The 16458-nt window shown below is 43.4% G+C and overlaps 1 protein-coding gene across 1 annotated transcript; it reads right to left on the bottom strand.

The window, feature by feature from the left end:
* Positions 1-992: 992 nt before the first annotated feature.
* PPP4C (protein phosphatase 4 catalytic subunit) lies at positions 993-8394 on the bottom strand. Its single transcript, XM_060780289.2, has 9 exons — positions 8187-8394; positions 5783-5888; positions 5599-5650; positions 5304-5354; positions 5115-5216; positions 4741-4914; positions 4358-4484; positions 2672-2861; positions 993-2473 (listed from the first exon to the last, which is right to left on the bottom strand). The coding sequence occupies exons 2-9, from the start codon at positions 5878-5880 to the stop codon at positions 2344-2346; spliced, it is 924 nt and encodes a 307-aa protein (XP_060636272.1). The 5' UTR covers positions 5881-5888; positions 8187-8394; the 3' UTR covers positions 993-2343.
* Between the last annotated feature and the right edge of the window lie 8064 nt (positions 8395-16458).

The following is a 16458-nucleotide window of genomic DNA, read 5'->3' as shown; positions in this document are numbered from 1 at the left end:
GACAAGGTTTTGCTTCTCTGCAAGATAAAGGTTTAGTCAAAAGCTTAGTTGGTTTTAGTTATGCCCAAGAAATCTTCAGTAATTATTTTCTGGAATGATAAAAAAATCAAAGATTTAATATTTTCCTTAATTGAATTTGATTACTTAAAGCAGGTTTTACAATTTTCTTAGCAATTAATAAAAAACCTAGATCAAAGCTATCATGATACTAATTACACATCTTCTAATTAAATGCCATGATTATGATAAGCAAAGTTATGAATATGGAAGTTAATGTAATCACTCATATTGTGCTGGATTTACTGTATATATGAACTGTATGAACAGTTTCCCCTTAGCTGCTTTAAACACAAAAATAAGGAAGGTCAACAAACAAAAATGTGGGAAGAAGGAAGAAATCTGAACAAGCAGTCTGCATATAATAGAGATTCTATTTTTGATTAACTGAAACTTTTCAGAATTAAGAACTGATTTAATGTGTTTCTTCCTTGTAATGACATTTCTATCCATGAACAAACTATGGTTTATATTGTTGTTATTGATACTGTTGGCATTGCCTGTGTTAGCCGCCCTGAGTCCCCCCTCAGGGGTGAGAAGGGCGGGATAGAAATGGTGTAAATAATAATAATATCAACAACAACAAATTAAACGATAAATAGTAAAGGGAAATATTTTCCCGACATTAATTCTAGTTGTGTCTGACTCTGGGGGGTGGTGCTCATCTCCATTTCTAAGTTGAAGAGCCGACATCTGTAGACACCTCTAATGTCATGTGGCATGACAGAAGGCCATGAAGATTCCCACACCTATATGACCCACTACCTGGAAGTCTAGAGACGACAAACTTTTCTTTTGAATCGTGACCTCTGCAGGAACCGAGCTGATTATAAAGGCAATGAGAAAAGTAGGGATTAAAGTTATGTAGAATAGAATAAACATTTCTGCAGCACTTACAAACCACATGGCAAGAGAAATATACAATACACAATGTGTCTGTTTTTTTCTGAGTTTTATTAGAATTTTTTATCTAAAATTGTAAATAGGAAAAAAAACCCAAATGAAAATAAAATAAAATCAGAGCAAGAGACATATCATAGAGATGAGAGGAAAAAGCCCCTCCTAGACACGGGGAAAGCGACAGGAAGTTCCCTCTCCCTTTAATTCTAAAATATCTGGATTGAACATCCCTTCCTAAGAATGAAGAGAAGAGAGATTCGAACCTGCATTTGGATAGGATTTGGAGACACTATCCCCACAAGGAGCCAGATATTGTAAGGAGAAAAGATAAGAGAACATACCCTATTGGTCAAATTGATTGCTGTGATATGGTCCCAGTCTCCTCAGTTCAGGGAGAAGGGGGCAGGAAGGAGGAAAACCAGTATACGGATCTGCCAATAAAATATTTAATAAATTCATCATACTTGAATGAATTCTATAGAAAAATCTGGAACCTCCAATTCCCTGAAGGACTACTACATGTTGAAAAATCAGGACTTTCTAGTACAGTAAGTTGGAGACAGTCAAATATTCTACTGGCAAAAAAAACACTTTTTAAGGAGGACAATGGGAATGGAGTTGGCGGCACACAAAGGAACCACTAACCTAGATCACTCTACATCATGTATTTTAATTCAAAGTGCCAAGAAACCAAGATGTCAGGTCTTCCAGCAACCAGACAATGTTTGAAGCACTTTCATTCTCTGCTTAAGAGTTATGGAATGGCACCAAAACCATAGAGTTCCAAGGCCAGCTGATCAGAAACGAATGAACCAGGAGGCACCTAAGTGGCACAGAACCAGAGAACTAATCCGGAGATTTGGTCCTCCTAACAGCTTTAGATATTCTTTGGCCACTTGATCCCTCTATTTCCAAGTCCAGTTCCATCAGATATATATTCTCTACTAATAATTTCCAGTCCTTCTAATAAGTAGAGAAGCACGGCAGATGAGTCAGAAAGCTGGGCAAGGAAGCCGTCAGCCACTCCTGTACAAAACCCTGAAGATCTACAGATCTGTTCTCCGTTATGAGCTTGGATATTAGTGTGGAGTGATCTGAGAGCAAGAGTTTTCAGGGTTTTCTCAATGACCAAAAGTCCAAAGCAGTATGGACAATACAAATTAGGGCAGCGTGAAAAGACCATAATGGGACCGGCAAGGATTCAGTCTTGTGGAAAAATATGCCCGTTTCAGCCTAAGGGGTCCAGAACGGAGGGTTTATTGGGCTTCAGGGAGGGGAAAGGGAAGGTGGAAGAGATCTGAACCCTGCCCAAACTTGAAAGAGGGGCTGCCCACCCCCGCCAAGATAGAAAACAGAAGCCGCACAAGGGGGACATGGGAGACGCATTCACAGGAAGTAGTCCGCAACAGGTTTCTTAGATGGGATCCCTCGAGTTTCTTGAGGGGCTGCTTCAAAGATGATAAATTCTTTCTGAAGGTGTTCATCCAGTTCCAAGATGGCTGCCACATTCCCACATCTGCATATGGAACAGAGGAAACAGATCAAAACAGGAAGTCCACATTTTCACCACTGCCACACCTCTGGGAACCCATCACCCTAAAAGTTTCAAAGTTCTGAGATTCTTTGCATATAGAACGTAACTTTAAATGAAAACATGCCCTAAGCTAGCAGCACCCAACCACTATTCCTACATCCATCCCCACCGTATCCTCACCGGTAACAATAGTTGGGAGCAGACCACACAGTAAGAACTGTCTCATTGAAGTGCCACTTGTACCCTTCCATGACCAGCTGATGTGCCCTGCAGATCATGTCAATGTCATTTGCTGCGTTGAATTGTGCCACCACGTCACTCCCAAATAAATAGCCTGCACCTCGAGGACTCACGCCCCAGCCGGTAGTGTCTGAAAAGGAAGAAGAGCAAAGTTTACAACAAAATAAAATCTGACGAGTGTTAATCAACTGAAGATAATATCTGCACTTGTCAAGTTTGCAAGTCAGATCTCATTAGCAGTTCTTAAGAAGGAATGAGTTGTAAAAGTTAGACTAGTAGGATTTTGTGGTAAGCCTTTTGCTCTGGTCAAGTATTGTACAAATAAAAATCCACTCAACTTTTTTTTTTTTACCAAGTACTCATAAATGTAATTGGGGGATGGCAGAGAAAAGAATCAGAATTAAATTTTAATTGGGATTACTGGGTCCAAAAATATCACATGGATCTATGCACCCAAATAACAAAGGCCCTATTTCTTTATAAGACAAAGGACTAAGTATCACATTTACAGATGGCTCTCCACATCTGCACATTTGACTTTTGTGGATTTGATAAAATGTTCTGTTTAGGTCCTCTAGTGGAAATTGACCATAGAGTGTAGGGTTGTGCTCCACAGTCATGTTGGAGAACCTAGAGATTTCTAGAGCGATGTTCTTTAAGTTAAAGAAAGAAAAATAGTGTTTTTCAAATTCACATTTTTCTACTCTTGCAGGGGTCCTAAACCCCTAAACTCAAGTGAACATGGAAGGCCAACTGTATCAGACAACTACCACACAGTGTTCAGATCTCTATAATATCCTTGTGATATATTTTCAGCATAGAATAAAGAATACATATACTACATTTAATTTGATTAGGTTTGTCAGACATATTAAAAAATAACTAGGTATTTTTAATTACAAAAATATAAGTCAAGCACTGAAATGGTTAAATGGATGCAATGACTCAGCAAAAACTGTAGTTCTATATAAGCAGGTGTGTCTGTAGCTTAGTAGGCCTCAGTGTTAGTTCACCTCAGTGTGATAGAGGTGTCAATCTGAGAGAGCCCTCAGTGTGAGAAGGCTTCAGTGTGAGAAAATGCCTCAGGCTGAAGGCCTTGTGTGTGAAGGCTGCTGTGTGTAAAAAGCTCCTGTGTAAGTTCAGTATGAAAAGAGGCTGTTCATTTGCATTAGAAAGAAGTCCAGTGTGGAAGCAAAGAAGGAAGTATAAACAACTTTATTTGTGTTATGGAAACCTTGTTCTAGTGCAACCATATTATTTTACTATAAAGAAAAGCCTATGAAAGAGATAACATTGTGTGTTTTTGTTCTTTTTATCACTTTTGGCTACTGGTGCTGGGTCATGCTGCTGCTGAAAAGTTACTCTGCTATACATTTATGGGAAGGGTCTTTTATTAATAAACTCAGTTGCCCAACAAAGTTCTCTACATAACAGTCACTGTTCCTTATGGCTATAATTCTGCATCAGAATGGAAGACAGCACACATGTCTAGCTGCATTGCTATATCTTACTCCTAAAATACATATGCTTATGATGATTTTGATGGAAATAACCCATCACTAACCGAATATTACCATATCATATACTCAGATTTTACATGCACATGTTCACTATTCTCAGTTATACCTTCAGGATCAGACCAGAGAAGATCACACATGGGACCATCATGAGGCACCTCCTGTTTGCGGTCTATCGTCCTGATCTGGTCCAGCGTTTGGATGGATGGAGACAAACCACCATGGACACAGAAAATCTGAAACACAAAGAACAACAGATTTGTAAAGCTAATTAGGAAATACAGGCAGCACAGTAGACCATTGTTCCTTCCTTTCCCAACATCACAATGAAATCTTTGGTTTCTACTTCCTCACCTCTGAACTCAATTCAGAGGTGAGGAAGTAGAAACCAATCTGAACTCAATCTTACCTCTGAACTTAATTCCGTCTCTAATACATAAAGCACCAAATATACCAGTCAGGCTACATAACTCTTCTTCCACCCACACTTACCTTCCCATCAATGATAGCAGAGAGGCTGAGGTAGTCAAAGATCTCAGTGCAGTAGCGCCACACAGTGACGGAGCCGTATTTCCTCAGGCACTCATCATAAAACCCATACACCTGGGTAATCTGTCTGCTCTCATGATTGCCACGGATCAGGGTGATTCGGTCAGGATAGCGGACCTGCAAGGAGAAAAGGGATCAAATCAAGTTAAGCTATGGGTATGAAAAGTTAGAACCAGAACTTGGAGAATGTACTCCTATGAGTTTCAGTCTGAAAAAGCAAGCTGTCACCCCATTACATTTGTGAGAGGCAGGTAGAGTCTATGCTGGAAGAGATAAGAAATTTAAAATATAGATTCTTAATCAAAAGGGTTCCTAACCTTGAGCGCTAGAAGTAACAAGAATGTTTCAACACTATAGAAGCCACGGTCAACAAAGTCTCCCATGAATAGATAGTTGGTCTCAGGCACATCACCTCCCACCTGTAACAGGAAGACAAAAGGTACAAAGTAACCACCTGTGATAGTTATAAAATGATTTTATGGTATTAGGTGGGTAGTAGTACTCACCCTGAAGAGCTCTTTAAGGTCATAAAACTGGCCATGAATATCTCCACAAACCTGGAAAGAAAGATAAGGAAAAACTAAAGAGTTTGCATGATTATACTATCATAGAATCATTGAGTTGGAAGAGACCTCATGAGACATCCAGTCCAACCCCCTGCCAAGAAGCAGGAAAATTACATTCAAAACACCCCCGGCAGATGGTCATCCAGCTTCTGTTTAAAAGCCTCCAAAGAAGGAGCCTCCACCAGCAGCCCAGCCCCAAAGTACCACTGAACATCCCATGAGCATTTTTACTTACTGTTACTGGGGAATCTACTCTCTGGACATTGCTTTCTTCCACCAAAATCTCTCTGTTGGGGAGAAAAGATACATTATACTTAACTAATTATACATTTCCCAGCTCCAGAACAGAGATGTCCTGGAGGCCAGAGAGGCCATAAATAATAAATAAGAGTTTTTTAAAAATGTCGCCAACTACTCACCTGGCTTTGGCACAGAGGGCTTTGACTTCACTCTCTTTAATGAGTTCACAGCGCCGTAGTTGTTCAATCTGACGGTCAAGGTCACTGATTTCGGCCATCTTTCCCCCTGTAGGAGAAGAATGGATGCAATTCCTTTTTAAAAACATTCCTCGGCCACATTTTATAAAAAGTTTCCATATCAGTATACTAAAGGCCTTGACAATGAATAAAACGAGGACATACAGTAGAGTCTTGCTTATCCAACATAAACGGGCTGACAGAACGTTGGATACGCAAAAATGTTGGATAATAAGGAGGGATTAAGGAAAAGCCTATTATTTACAAATGAAGCACCAAAACATCATGCTTTACAACAAATCAACAGAAAAAGCAGTTCAATACACAGTAAAGTTTTGTAGTAATTCCTGTATTTATGAATTTAGCACCAAAACATCACAATGTATTGAAACATCTGTGGATCCGGGTGGGAGGCCGATTGTGTTGGATAATACAGAACATTGGATTAGCAAAGGTTGGATAAGCGAGACTCAACTGTACATCTATGATGCGCATAAGATAAAACTAAAGACATCTCCAAATAATCCCCTGGAGGATAAACCCTAAATGATAAGAACCCCAGGCATAGGTCCTGTTTCCAGTATTATCTAATTGTTGTAAAGCAGGCATGGGCCAACTTGGGCCCTCCAGATGTTTTGGACTTCAACTCCCACAATTCCTAACAGTCTACTTGCTGGGTTGTTGTAGATTTTTTCAGGCTATATGGCCATGTTCTAGAGGAGTGGTTCTCAACCTTTGGGTCCCCAGGTGTTTCAGCCTCCAACTCCCAGAAATCCCAGCCAGTTTACCAGCTGTTAGGATTTCTGGGAGGTGAAGGCCAAAACATCTGGGGACCCACAGGTTGAGAACCACTGTTCTAGAGGCATTCTCTCCTGGCGTTTCGCCTGCATCTATGGCAAGCATCCTCGGAGGTAGTGAGGTCTGCTGGAACTAGGAAAATTGGGTTTATATATCTACTTGCAGTGAGGAATTGTGGGAGTTGAAGTCCAAAACACCTGGAGGGCCAAACCTGGCTCATTCCTGCTGTAAAGAAATGGAAGAAATATTAAAACAGGCAAACAATCAATCAATCAGTTCTTGTGGGTTTTTTCGGGCTATATGGCCATGTTCTAGAGGCATTTCTCCTGACGTTTTGCCTGGTGAGGTCATCTCTGAGGATGCTTGCCATAGATGCAGGCGAAACGTCAGGAGAAATGCCTCTAGGACATGGCCATATAGCCCGAAAAAACCCACAAGAACTGAGTGATTCCAGCCATGAAAGCCTTCGACAAATCAATCAATCCTTTTATATGAATATTGGGCCTTCCATATTCTATCAGACTGTGACCTCCCCTTCACCCCTGACTAATCGTATGCCTTTTATAGTATTCATGGTCTTATGTCTTTATCTATAAATTTTAACAGTGCCCTGCTTTGAAGAGAGATAAGTAACGAGATAAGTAAAAGAGGTAAGTAAGAGAGATAAGTAAAACGTATATCATTGTTGTTATGAGGTAAGAGTAATGTGAGCTGCAATCCATGAGCATCTGAAGGCTCTCACATTCCCCATTCCATCCAAGAATCCATGAACCAATAACACAGTGGTTCTCAACCTGTGGGTCCCCAGGTGTTTTGGCCTACAACTCCCAGAATTCCCAGCTGTTAGGATTTCTGGGAGTTGGCAACCAATAACACAGTGGTTCTCAACCTGTGGGTCTCCAGGTGTTTTGGCCTACAACTCCCAGAATTCCCAGCTATTAGGATTTCTGGGAGTTGAAGGCCAAAACATCCGGGGACCCACAGGTTGAGAACCACACAGATGGACTTCTACCAGAATGAAGAAGGAAACAGAGGAAAGACAGTCCAACCCAATCCTAATTCTCCTCCTCAATAGTCTAACCCAAGCATGGGCCAACTTGGGCCCTCCAGGTGTTTTGGACTCCAACTCCCACCATTCCTAACAGCCTCAGGCCCCTTCCTTTTCCCCCAGGAAGGGGCCTGAGGCTGTTAGGAATGGCGGGAGTTGGAGTCCAAAACACCTGGAGGGCCCAAGTTGGCCCTAAAGAAAACAAACTAAGCATTCTATGCTGCCTGGGAAGATGGTGGAGTGTCCTTTTCTGGAGGTTTTTAACCTGAGGCGGGCTGGCCATCTGTCGGGGGTGCTTTGATGATGTGCCCCTGCATGGCAGATGGGGGGCTTCTTCCAGGTCTTCGAGACAGTACCCGAGGGGAGGCCTTTCCCCTCCTCCTCCCAAGGCCCCTGACCCCTCCTCCTTCGAACCCCGGTCTCTATGGCAACCCGCCTCCCCCGCCCCTCAACACCAAGGGGGAAGCGAGGCGCATGCGCAGAAGGAGCCTCGCCACTCACTTGGGGTCCCGGCAGAGGCGGTGATGGCTGCTCCGCGGCTCCCTCCGGCTCCGGGCCCGGCCCTTCCCCCTCTCCTCTCCCTTTCTCTCTCTCTCTGCCTCTGTCTTTCCGGCTCTCACTAACTACAGAACACAGGGCGTCACTTCCGCTTCCTCCTTCGACTGAGGCCCAGCTGTGGATGGAGGCCGACTGACTTTCCCCTGATTCCCCCGGAAGTGACATCATTTTCTCAGTTCTCTTCTTAATTCAAGGCAGGGGTGGGGATTTAAAAGGAGCGGAGGAGGCTCCGGAAGTGACGCAAGGGCGGCCTCTCCATGTGTCGCTCAAAATGTCTCCCGGGCCTACTTCCGGTTTAGCTTTTTTTCTCTCTCTTTCTCGACGCTTCCTTGTCATTCCAGCTCTTCCCTCCATGATGTTTCATGTACAGGATTATAGGCGCCCATATGAATGCCAGAGGGATTTTTTTAGGTGTCATTGACACCACTCCTCCAGGTCTTTTGGACTACAACTCCCACAATTCCTAACAGCCTCAGGCCTTTTCCTTTTATAGCGGGTATGGTCAAACTTGGGCCCTCGAGGTGTTTTGGACTCCAACTCCCACCATTCCTAAAAGCCTCAGGCCCCTTCCTTTTCTTATGGTCCACAACAATTGCAATTATGAAAAGCAAAAACTCCTCACACAGGCCTAATATAGGCATGGGCCAACTTGGACCCTCGAGGTGTTTTGGACTCCAACTCCCACCATTCCTAAAAGCCTCAGGCCCCTTCCATTTCTTATGGGCCACAACAATTGCAATTATGAAAAGCAAATACTCCTCACACAGGCCTACAATAGGCATGGGACAACTTGGGCCCTCGAGGTGTTTTGGACTCCAACTCCCACCATTCCCTACAGCCTCAGGCCCCTTCCTTTTCTTATGGGCCACAACAATTGCAATTATGAAAAGCAAAAAATCCTCACACAGGCCTAATATAGGCATGGGCCAACTTGGACCCTCGAGGTGTTTTGGACTCCAACTCCCACCATTCCTAAAAGCCTCAGGCCCCTTCCTTTTCTTATGGGCCACAACAATTGCAATTATGAAAAGCAAATACTCCTCACACAGGCCTACAATAGGCATGGGACAACTTGGGCCCTCGAGGTGTTTTGGACTCCAACTCCCACCATTCCCTACAGCCTCAGGCCCCTTCCTTTTCTTATGGGCCACAACAATTGCAATTATGAAAAGCAAAAACTCCTCACACAGGCCTACAATAGGCATGGGCTAACTTGGACCCTCGAGGTGTTTTGGACTCCAGCTCCCACCATTCCTAAAAGCCTCAGGCCCCTTCCTTTTCTTATGGGCCACAACAATTGCAATTATGAAAAGCAAAAACTCCTCACACAGGTCTACAGTAGGTCTACCTCAGCAAGCGAGAGTCCAAAAGTGGCAGGCTCAAACCCAGCACCTCAATCCATGGGTGATACCAGATGAGAGACTCCCTCCTGGGCACACAGAAGACTGGGCGACTTGGAAGGCATTGAACAGACTGCGCTCTGGAACCACGAGATGCAGAGCCAATCTTAAGAAATGGGGCTACAAAGCTGAATCCACGACATTCAAGTGCGGAGAAGAGCAAACCACAGACCACCTGCTTCAGTGCAGCCTGAGCCCTTCCACATGCACAATGGAGGACTTTCTTGCAGCAACACCAGAGGCACTCCAAGTGGCCAGATACTGGTCAAAGGACATTTAATCAACTACCAAGTTTGCAAAATGTGTGCTTTTTAAATCTGTTTGTTTGTTTTTTTCTGTTAGAAATGTAATACAATGGTATGGTTGCTGATGACATGATAAATAAATAAATAAGTAGGCATGGGCCAACTTGGGTCCTCGGGGTGTTTTGGACTCCAACTCCCACCATTCCTAAAAGCCTCAGGCCCCTTCCTTTTCTTATGGGCCACAACAATTGCAATTATGAAAAGCAAAAAATCCTCACACAGGCCTACAATAGGCATGGGCCAACTTGGACCCTCGAGGTGTTTTGGACTCCAACTCCCACCATTCCTAAAAGCCTCAGGCCCCTTCCTTTTCTTATGGGCCACAACAATTGCAATTATGAAAAGCAAAATCTCCTCACACAGGCCTACAATAGGCATGGGCCAACTTGGGCCCTTCAGGTGTTTTGGACTCCAACTCCCACCATTCCTAAAAGCCTCAGGCCCTTTCCTTTTTCCCCTCAGCCACTTAAGCTGGCCCACGCCTGGGCTACATACATTAAAGTTGCCAGGTTACAGGGCAGGAAAGTGGAGACCAAATCGTACCATCTCGAAGGACCCTTCCACACAGCCCTATATCCCAGAAGATCAAGGCAGAAAATCCCACATCTGTTTTGAACTGGAATATATGGCAGTGTGGACTCAGATAACCCGGTTCAAAGCAGATATTGTGGATTTTCTGCCTTGATATGCTGGGATATAGGGCTGTGTAGAAGGGCCCTAAGGCAAAAATATAGTATCTGCTTATGTTCTTCCTGAGATTTCAGGGGAAAAAGTCAAAACTTGGCTCTTTGGGCAAGCTTTCGCGAATGCAGCGAAACAGGCAAATATGGAACGACTGGACGATGGCATTCTCGGTGGTGGCCTCTGGCCCCCCATCTCTGGAACTCCCTCCCCAGGGAGATTAGGCTGGCACCCTCCCTAGCCACATTCTGTAAGGAATGAAAGATGTGTATGTTTTGTCGTGCTTTCGATTGACGACACCTATGATAAATGACCTGTATCATGACTTGAATTGTCATTCAATTTGATGTCCTATAGTATATTAACTGATCCTGTTAATTTACTCTGTTTCCATGATGTTTCCTATGTCGTTATCCACCTTACTAAACCACTTATGCTTTAACTAGTTCACGTAGTGGTTTTCCTCCCCCTCTCCAAAATTAGTCTGCTGTTATTGTTGTTGCTAGCTATTATTATGTTGTTTTACACTGTTTATGCTCTCGTAATTGTTTTTTGCTTTGTTTTTAATTGTATTCTGCTTTGGGCTTGGACCCCATGTAAGCCGCCCCGAGTCCCTTCAGGGAGATGGAGGCGGGTTAGAAAAATAAAGTTCTTCTTCTCCTTCTTCTTCTTTGTCTTCTTCTTTTTCTTCTTAAAATAGGATTCCATAGCATTGAGCCTTGGCAGTTAAAGTGTTAACAAGCTGAGTGAATGCCACAGTGTAGATGCATTCTTACTCAAGGAATACAGGCAGCCCCTAAGTTACAAACAAGATAGGTTGTATAGGTTAGTTCTTAAGTTTTGGGGTTTTTTTGTGTGTGTCAGGAGCGACTTGAGAAACTGCAAGTTGTTTCAGGTGTGAGAGAATTGGCCGTCTGCAAGAACGTTGCTCAGGGGACGCCCGGATGTTTTGATGTTTTACCATCCTTGTGAGAGGCTTCTCTCATGTCCCTGCATAGGGAGCTGAAGCTGACAGAGGGAACTCATCCTCACTCTCCTCAGATTCGGACCTCCGATCTGTCAGTCTTCAGTGCTGGCAGCACAAGGGTTTAACTCATTGCGCCACCAGGGGCTCCAGTTCTTAAGTTGAATTGGTATGTAAGTCGAAACAGGTTTATTTATTTATTTATTGTGTCAGGGGCAATCATAATTGTATTACATTTCTAACAGAACAAAACAAACAAACAAACAGGCACAAAACAAAATTTGCAAGCTTGGTAGTTGATTAAGTGTCCTTTGACCAGTATCTGGCCACTTGGAGTGCCTCTGGTCCAGAATTCGAAACAGGTACTGTAGGGGGAATGGCTCTCTGGAATTCCTCCTGCTCTCTGCACATTGTCAGGAGTCCCCTGGGCTCAAGAGGATGATGTAATGGAAGACATACCACAAATTGAATACCAACCGTGGAAGCTGTTTATTGAGGGCCTAGCAATAGCGACAGAATGCATGGCCCATAAAAGGTCTGTCACACACCCCCAAATAGGGTTGTAAGGCATTATCACTTTGACAGAGAATTAAATACACATTATCATCAATTAACGATGTCTCTCTCAGTCCATTTTTAGGTATAACTCCAGTCTTGAAAAATTTGGTTTCATCTGGAAACAGTAATTGGGGATGAAACCTTGGTGGAGACACTCCCCCCCCCCCCCCCCCGGTGGTGCAATGGGTTAAATCCTTGTGCTGGCAGGACTGCTGACCAACAGGTTAGCGGTTCAAATCCAGGGAGTGGAGTGAGCACCCGTCTCAGCTCTAGCTTCTCATGCGGGGAAACAAGAAAAAACTCCCACGTGATGGTAAAACATCAAACATCTGGGCATCCCCTGGGGAAACATCCTTGCAGACGACCAGAAGCAACTTGCAGCTTCTCAAGTTGCTCCTGGCATGAAAAAAAGTGAATTTCTCTTCCAAGGTGTAGATTTCACTAATTTCCTGTGGTTTCCCCTATTCTTAACTAGGAGTCATTTGTAAGTCAGATGTTTGTAACTTGGGGACTGCCTGTACTCAGAGATGGTTTGGCCAGTTCCTTCCTCTGAAATAGAGCCTATAGTACCTGGGATTCATCAGTGGTCTCCCAAACCCTCCCAACATTTCACAGCCAGGAGAAGCCACAGCAGTTTCTTTTGCCTGGATCTCCTGGGAAAGGGAAGAACCTGCCCCTCTCTTGCTCTTTGACCTGCTAAATGAGAGCAATCTACTTCTGTGCTTTCAGCTCAGTTTGCAGCAATGGAAGCAAGCTGAGGAGAAAAATCACAGGATTAAAGAGAAACTAAGATATTTTTTAAGCTGTTCAGAAAGCGAAATCAAGTCAGTGCTGGAGACTGTCCCTTCCAAATCAAGACAGTTAAAGGGGTATATTATTTAATATTATTGAATTTGACCATTTAAATCTGGCTCCATATACTTTGTGGCTGTATGTTATGTGGCCAGGAAATATGGAATGAAAGCATAGCTGGAAACCTCCTGGAAGAAAGAAAGAAGTCATTGATATAGCTGCGATGCAATAGTGTGGGTGGAATCCCATGAACACTCCCTAGAAGCCATCATGGTGAAATGGAGGCCATCAGAGTTTCATAAGGTTAGAAGAGACCACAAGAGCTATCCAGTCCAACCACAATCTGCCATGCAGGAACACACCACCAAAGCACACCTGACAGATGGCCATCCAACTTCTGTGTAAAAGCCTCCAGAAGTAGTACTTTGGAAACATCCTGAGGCAAACATGGAAAAGAGAATGCTTGGTAAAGTGGAAGGTGAAAGAAGAAGAGGAAGCACACATTACAGCTGGCTAGATTCAACACATTAATAGGGCTATTAATAATAGGATGTCTTGGAGGTCTCTTTCATATAGTTGCTATAAATCCAAGTTGCATTTTTGGCAATTAGCAACAAATGGATCAAAGCCATTAATGAAATCAAGTTTAGAGGCAAAGTTGGACCTTTTCTCAACTGGATTGGCCAGAGTTATGAATGCTGGTAAAACTATCTGACCTCGAGAGATAGAAATCACATATAGTCTGGGTAGGAAAAAATACAGATGCTAGAATATATGATGGCAATGGATCTAAGAAGAGCTATGCTGGCGCAGGCTAAAACCCCAACTTGTCTGGTATTTTCTCCCAGAATAGTCAATTAGTTGTCCCTGAGTCAACAAAAAGGGACATGGATGCAGCTGCACTGCCATTACACACAGTAAGTCATCTGATTAATGTCTGCATATCCCCAATGGCAATAACTTGGAATCCTTCCAGTAGGCAACACTCTTCAATTTCATGTTCTTCAGAGCTGGAACTGGAGGAGTGATAAAATGCCACACCATGTTAAACCACAATCTGCCATGCAGGAAGCATTAAAATGAGGAAAGGGCAATTTGTACATGAATGATAGCAAAATGGGGAAAGTCGGCTATCAGTCAGTATTAATGTGCATGTCTTGCATGCCTAAGGTCATAGGTTCATTTGCAAGAGTCTCCAGGAAAGATTTGGAAAAATCCCAGCTTGAAACCATGGTGTGCTTCTTCTAGCTGGTGCAAACACAACTACTTTGATCAACACTTCCAAAATTTCCTTGGGCATCAAATCTTGTGCATATATTTTATTTTTATTCTGTTGTATCTTACAAGCTTTACTGGCCTTTCTAGAAAAGATGTTACAAATTTAAAGGGAAATCACACCATCATCCTCTGCATAACCACTATCTTGCCAAAACATAGCCAATACCTCTGAATCTATTTACTCCTCTTTTTAGGGAAGTTACAACACTTTTCCTTATTATTCTGAGCTCAAATTGTTAAATAGTTATGTAAGAGCTGACCCAAATGTTTACTCAGGCTGAGCAAATTACATGCCTGATGCCAGCTCCATGCTGAACTAGTGGTGATTTCTTATTCCATCTCCGGGCCCCAAAAATGCAGACATTCAGGATGGCAGTTTAATACATCGATATTATGCAAAGTGTTGGGTACCAAAGACATCTCATATCCTGTATCTGTTGGATTTGTCTGAGTATTAGTACTTTGGTTTTGAAATCAACTGTTGGGTTTGGTTTGCTTCTCCCTCTGATTCATTGTTAGCTGTTCTGTGATTGCTATTGCTTATATTCATGTGATATCCCCCACCCGACTATCTTCTTGCCAGCCCTTTCATAGAATGGATCACAACTGCTAGCCTTTGTGAAATTATGGCTGGTATTGATTACCCAAAATAATGCAAGAGGCATTGTCAAATTGAAAAAATCTTCTATAACTCATGTTTACCATAAATAGTTAATGCCTGTTTTGTTAGAATGGTTGCCAGCTTTGATTGTAGAAGTATTTGAGAGGCTGGTATCACCTAAAGCAAATATATGAGGCCTAGAGACCCCTCCAGATGATCCAGCTTTAGCTTGGTGTGAAGGGGAAGAGCCACAACTCAGTGGGTGGGAGTGTATTCAAGGGAGCAAAGGGAGAAAAACAATCTGCCTGCAGCCCTGCAAAGCTATTGCAAGTCAAGAGTAGAAAGTTGTGGGTCCCATAGGCTTCCCGCAGCACAAGCAGCAGCTTATGTAACTTTTTGGTAGAAGTACTGTAAGCATGTCTGAGACTCCCAGTTCCTAGACACAGGCAGAACTGAAGGCTTACAGCTAAAGCTTAACTCCTTTAAAACAGGCACAGGGCAAACTTCAGCCTGATATTTTTGTTCTTTGCCGAAACCCAGAAATACACTGCTCAGAGCTTAATGGAAGCTATTTGTATTTCATATCAAACTATCCCGAACCTAGGTATTTGTTCTAAATGCAACAGAGAAGAAAACCACACAGCTTCCCAGATTTTTTTGGGTCAGGAGCGACTTGAGAAACTTCAAGTCACTTCTGGTGTGAGAGAATTGACCGTCCTCAAGGATATTGCCCAGGGGACATCCAGGCAATATCCCTTCTTGTGGGAGGCTTCACTCATGTGCCTACATGGGGAGCTGGAGCTGACAGAGGGAGCTCATCCACATTCTCCCCGGATTCAAACCTTCCAACCTGTCGGTCTTCAGTCCTGCCAGTACAAGGGTTTAACCCATTGTGCCACCAAGGCCTCCCAGATGAAATTCGTTTACATATTTTTATTTTATTTGATTATTGAGCTCCCAGCGGCACAGCAGGTTAAGCCGCTGAGCTACTGAACTTGCTGACCAAAAGGTTGGCAGTTTGAATCTGAAGAGAAGGGTGAGCTTCTGCTGTTAGACCACCTTCTGCCAACCTAGCAGTTCGAAACATGCAACTTTTAGTAGATCAATAGGTACTGTTTCTGCGGGAAGTTAATGGCACTCAATGTAGTCATGCTGGCCACATGACCTTGGAGGTGCCTACGGACACTGGCTCTTCAGCCTAGAAATGAAGATGAGCACCCCCCAGAGTCTGACACAACTAGACTTAAAGTCAGGGGAAACCTTTAACTTTCCCTTACTTGATTTATATCCTGCCCCTTCCCAATCTAAGGCAGCTAATAATTTTAGTAACCACTAATTGTGCCTCCTGGTGGTGCAGTGGGTTCAACCGCTGAGCTGCTGAACTTGCTGACCGAAAGGTTGGCAATCTGAATCCGGGGAGCGGGGTAAGCTCCTGCTGTTAGTCCCAGCTTCCGCCAACTTAGCAGTCGAAAACATGCAAATATGAGTAGATCAATAGGTACTGGTTCTGTGGAAAGGTAACAGCGCTCAATGTAGTCATGCCAGCCACATGACCTTGGAGGCGTCTATGGACAACACCAGCTCTTTGGCTTAGAAGTGGAGATGAGCACCACCCCCCAGAGTTGGACACGATTAG

The sequence above is a fragment of the Anolis sagrei genome, chromosome 6, assembly GCF_037176765.1.
Source record: "Anolis sagrei isolate rAnoSag1 chromosome 6, rAnoSag1.mat, whole genome shotgun sequence".
NCBI lineage: Eukaryota > Metazoa > Chordata > Lepidosauria > Squamata > Dactyloidae > Anolis > Anolis sagrei.
Note: the sequence above shows the minus strand (reverse complement) of the source record. Positions and strands in the feature narration are given on the sequence as shown.